Source organism: Bison bison, unplaced genomic scaffold (assembly GCF_000754665.1).
Source record: "Bison bison bison isolate TAMUID 2011002044 unplaced genomic scaffold, Bison_UMD1.0 scf7180017864167, whole genome shotgun sequence".
NCBI lineage: Eukaryota > Metazoa > Chordata > Mammalia > Artiodactyla > Bovidae > Bison > Bison bison.
In genome coordinates this window covers 3,831,910-3,837,375 of record NW_011494739.1, presented here as the reverse complement: position 1 = coordinate 3,837,375, position 5,466 = coordinate 3,831,910, and the positions used below count along the sequence as shown (strand labels likewise).

General features: G+C 43.3%; 1 protein-coding gene across 1 annotated transcript in view; it reads left to right on the top strand.

Annotated features, from left to right (window-relative positions):
• The window catches only part of CTCFL (CCCTC-binding factor (zinc finger protein)-like), a 25,679-nt gene extending 20,457 nt beyond the window's left edge, over positions 1–5,222 (top strand). Inside the window, exons 11-12 of the mRNA XM_010841818.1 lie at positions 1,901–2,021; positions 2,873–5,222. Coding sequence (XP_010840120.1) covers positions 1,901–2,021; positions 2,873–3,033 — 282 coding nt within the window. The 3' untranslated portion in view covers positions 3,034–5,222. The remainder of the gene's footprint in view (positions 1–1,900; positions 2,022–2,872) is intronic.
• The last annotated feature ends 244 nt before the right edge of the window (positions 5,223–5,466 follow it).

Sequence of the window (5,466 nt, the reverse complement as noted above, 5' to 3'; positions counted from 1 at the left end):
AGTGGGAAGCTGCTGTGTAGTGCAGGGAGCTCAGCTCAGTGCTCTGTGATGACCTAGAAGGGTGGGGTGGGGGGTGGTAGAGAGGTCCAAAAGGGAGAGGATATATGTACACCTGTAGCTGATTCAGGCTTACCCGGTGGCTCAGCGGTAAAGAACCCACCTGTGATGTAGAAGATGCAGGAGACGCGGGTTTAATCCCTGGGTCGGGAAGATCCCCTGGAGGAGGGCATGGCAACCCGCTCCAGTATTCCTGCCTGGAGAATCCCATGGACAGAGGAGCCTGGCAGGCTGCAGTCCACAGGGTCACAAAGAGCTGGACACGACTGAGCACGCGGGCATGCACAGCTGATTCACTTTGCTGCATAGCAGAAACTGACAACACTGTAAAGCAGTCCACGCTCCAGTCAAAAGTGAGTGATTCACAGACTGCCTGTCTCTAACACACAGTGGACCCTGTGCACTCCTCAAGGGAGGAATACTGGAGTGGGTGCCAGAATGCCACCCCCCTTCCTCCCCAGAAAGGACCCCCACTCTGGATTCGGAGTACCAGGGGCCTCCTCTCTTGAGAATCATTTCCCTGACACAAATGTCTGTTGTATTATTACACTTTGCTCTCTGGGCCCTGTGTGATGTGTGCTAAGTCACTCAGTCGTGTCCGACTCTGCGAGCCTGTGGATTGTAGCCTACCAGGCTCCTCTGTCCATGGAACTCTCCAGGCAAGAATACTGGAGTGGGTTGCCATTTTCTTCTCCAGGGGACCTTCCTGACTCAGGGATTGAACACTCATGTCTTGTCTCATGCATTTGAAGGCGAGTTCCTTACCACTGCTGCCGTCTGGGAAGCCCCAAATATCGATATGTTTACTAAAATCTTACCCCACTTACTTTTTAAAGGCTGGATGTTTTTTGTTTTGTTTGTTCATCCAAAACTGGTATCAGGGGTCCTTAGCCATGAACTTCATGACGTTGTCGGGAAGTCGTAGATGGAGATTTATGAACTTTGCTGGGGGTGGAGCCATTGCTTTTTATCATATTCACAGAAGAATCTTTGACTCCAAAAGGCTTGGTTTTATATCCATTATCATTTTATTAACCAAGGATTGGTACACTTTTTTTCTGTAAAGGGCCAGAATGTACATATTTTCAGCTTCACAGACCAGTTTCTGTCCCAGCTACTCAAGTCTGCTGTTGAAGCAGTGTTCCAACCCCTATGTCTAAGCATAAAATGAAAGAAATTTAAATAATATTTCCCCTCCCCTGACATGTGAATCCTCCCTCCCTCTCCCCACACACCAGGATGGCCCTTAGCACCACATTGAAGTCAAAATGGAAATTAGGAGGCGTGTTTTATATAATGGACGTATTTAATGACATGCTGCCAATATCTGACTTTAGTTTATGAACTTGTCAGATAGTGTAAGTGTTCTCACTTATTTTAAATCATCCTGAGTGTTTGCTGACAAAAATATATGGTTAATAGGTCTGATATGAAAGCTCTGAGCTGCCTTTTTAACTCCAGATGTTGTACAATCTTAATACCTTCCGGGGGGAAGCTGACAGCACAGTGAAACATACATGGAATATCACTGATTTTCATAAAATCCGGGATCCAGTCTTTAAATTTTCAAGCCTCGCTTCATAGAGTAAAGACAGTCCAGAAAAATAAATGTTGTCTTCTCACTGACACCTATGATTTTTAAAATAGTTAAAGACGAGCTGGATTTTGGCTAGACCTAAACACAACAGAAAGCAGTCTCCTTTAAAAAGCTGTCTTGTTTGTACAAACTGTGTGAGGCACGCGATCTTCCCTGCGTCCTGTGTCTTTAGCCGTGGGTTTTCCAGGCCGTTCCTGGCAACAATGACTTGCCCCCTGCTGTGTCGTTTCCCTCTCCCCTCTACAGGGCAACATGCACAGACACTCCAAAAAATGTAACTCTGGGCAGGAAACGCCGACCCCCGTGGAAAAAGAAAGAGCAATGAAGAGGAAGCCCGCCAGCCCAAGAGAGCCAGCCAAGGAAGACGGTACCTCCTTTTAAACCAGTCGGGTTTTATTCCACAGTGGTTTCTGGTCGTATGTTTCCCTGGGTGCCGGGAGTTACTGTGAAAGGGAACCCTCAGTGCCCGACTCGGGCAGGCGCCTGGTCCTACCAGTGCTGCTACTGCCGCCGCAGTGGGTGGGTTGGTAAAGTGGGGGCGATGATGGCAGTGAGGAATCAGAGAGGAATGAGCCTGGGGGCCCGGTGGATCCACACCCCCGTCTCATGGGGTCCTGGCTGGACCTGTGAGCCAGGCGGTGACGTCCTTGGCCACTCTGGTGGGCTGTCCCTGGACCTGGTGGAGCTGATGGCCACCATGTCCATCTCCTGGGGCTGCTACAGCAAATGACTGTGTTGTTGTCATTGTTTAGCCACTCAGTCGTGTTCTACTTTCTGTGACCCTGGACTGCAGCGCTAGACTGCCCTGTCCTTCACCATCTCCCGGAGCTTGCTCAAATTCATGTCCATTAAGTCGGTGATGCTATCCAACCATCTTGTCCTCTGCCTTCCCCTTCACTTACCATGAATCTTTCCCAGCATCAGGGTCTTTTCCAGCACTTCGCATCAGGTGGCCGAAGTATACTCCTTCCAATGAGTATTCCCAGTTGATTTCCTTTAGGATTGACTGGTTTGATTTCCTTGCTGTTCAGAGGACTCTCAGGAGTCTTCTCCAGCACCACATTTGTACTGTTCTATAAACGGAAGGATTGCTTTCTAAAACGCTTACTGCTGTGCTAAAAATTCAGCAGTCAGTTCCAAGATACAGTTGCACCGTCTATCAATTTTAATTTCTCGGCTTTATTTTAAATATACCAACCCTGTGCCTTTTTCCCCAAGAAGCTGCAGCCAAGGAGGTATCCCTCGTGAGTGGAGAGCTGTACCCAGGAGAGATGGTGCCCATTGACTTCTTAGAAGCCAAGACCGGAGGTGAGGACCTGGAGCAGGACCTGGAGCAGGACCTGACCTGTGACATGATCCTGGCCTTGATGAATAAGTGACAGGAGGCAGGATTCAGTCTCATAGCCACAGAATTCTTACATAGAGTTACAAGGTTTTAGCACTGTGTTTGAAACAATTGAATTCATCATAGGGAATTATCATAATTTTTTCTAGAGCTTGTGGTAGTGCCTAGAATTGTTTGCCTATTTTCAACTGGATGTTGCAAAACATTGCAGGTATTTGATAAAGGGCGCAAATCCTGAATTGGAGGATAAAACCTCAAACCTATGAATTCATTTGCTTGATGCAATGTGGCCCATGATGAACGAGCAATAATTTTTGGATAATTGTTATTTCCATCATAGTATAGACTTATTTAGACATCATAGTATAGAAGTATAGACTTATATAGACATCATAGTATAGAAGTATTTTAGTGCTTCAGCAAATAGTGTCAAACATGGGAAACTGTAGGTTACCTTGTACACACCCATGATATTTCCGATATTATGAGTTTTAACGTTAAAGACTACTTTTATGTCCATTTTTTTAATATAAATAAATTTTCTGTAAAATTTAAGGCTAAATTTAAAGTAATATAATAAAATGTAATGCTTTTAGTTAGTTTTAAATTCAACATGAAATATCTTAATGTTATTTTAAGAACTAAATAGAAATAAGAAACTTTAAACTGGAAAATGTTGAGTAAATTTTTTTACTTTAGTTGATGAGCAAGACTCGATTTTAGATTTTGTATTCTTTCTTCATGTCATTCTTTGGCAAGTATGAAACCCCTCCCCACCCCCATTATATTCCATTATTGCCTATTAATTACTAGATCAATTGGTCACCCTTTTGTTTTGCTAAAACACCTTTGTTTATATTTTTTAAATAATTGGCAGAGAAAAAACAAAAATCCAATAAGGCGAATGTGTACCTGTAAAGAATGTGTACTTTTTTAGAGCTCCCTATAATGAGTATTTCTCTTTTGCCAATTGAATTTTCCCACATTTGAGTAGCACATGAAATGCCTCTTTTACTTAAAATTAACTAATACCTATCTTTATAGTGAGGGTTTCCCATGTGGCTCAGGGTACAGAACCCGCCTGCCAATGCAGGAGACGCGGGTTCGATCCCTGGGTGGGAAAGAGCTCCTGGAGGAGCAAATGACAACCCACTCCAGTATTTTTGCCTAGAGAATCCCATGGACAGAGGGGCCCATTGGGCTGCAGTCCCTAGGATTGCAAAAGAGTCAAACATGACAGCAACTAAACAAGAACAGTCTTTATACTGAGTCATATTTTTCTTCTTAGCACAGCAACTGCCTTTGCTGTGAACTCTTCCCCTCCCATATTTTAAAATCATTGATAGGCCCTAAGTTCTTTTTTTTAGCTTTATTGAGATGTAATTGACAAATAAAATTGTAAGGTTTTTAAAGTGTACCTTCTGGTGACTTGATAAATAATTTGATGTACATACACATTGTAAAAGAATTTCTCCCATCTAATTAACTAAATTCAAATTCTTAAAATGCTGATCTGCTGTTAAAATACACCAAGTTCAGAAGGCCCATGTAAGGTGAACATATAGAAGCAATTTCCTAGCAGGAAAGGCCGTATATTCATTTTATGACAGTGAATTAATGGAAATCACACAATAAGACTTAAATCCCATGCTCTGCTGTATGCTACAATTGGATCTATTTGAACTTCTGTAATACTTTCTTATTCTTTGACTGTTGTTAAAAGATGTTTTTTGCAAAACTCAATAAAATGAATTGACTTAAATTTGCTGTCTTTTGTTATGTGTGAGTGACGGTTCTAAAAAATGTTATCTTTGCCCGATGAGAAGGTGGAGAAACTGAAACCCTTGTGCATTGTTGGTGAGCTTGTAAAATGGTGCAGATGCCAGATGCTATGGAAACAGTATGGTGGGTCCTCAAAAAATTAAAACTAGAATTACCACGTGATTCAGCAGTTTTGGGGATAGACCCAAAAGAATTGAAGCAGGGGATTGAAGAGATACTTGTATACCTGTGTTTATGGAAGCACCATTCACCATAGCCAGAAAGTGGAAGTAACCCAGGTGTCCATGGATAGATGAATGGATAAGCCAGATGTGGTCTATCTATACAGTGGAATATCATTCAGCCTTAAAAAGGAAGGAAAATTTGACACCTGCTAGAAGGTGGGTGAACCTTGAAGATACTATTCATAGTGATATAAGCCGGTGATAAAAGGACAAATACTGTTTGTTTTCACTCATGTGAGGTTCCTCAGTTCAGTTCAGTTCAGTCGCTCAGTCGTGTCCAACTCTTTGCGAACCCATGAATTGCAGCATGCCAGGCCTCCCTGTCCATCACCAACTCCTGGAGTTCATTCAGACTCACGTCCATCAAGTCGTTGATGCCATCCAGCCATCTCATCCTGTGTCGTCCCCTTTTCCTCCTGCCCCCAATCCCTCCCAGCATCAGAGTCTTTTCCAATGAGTCA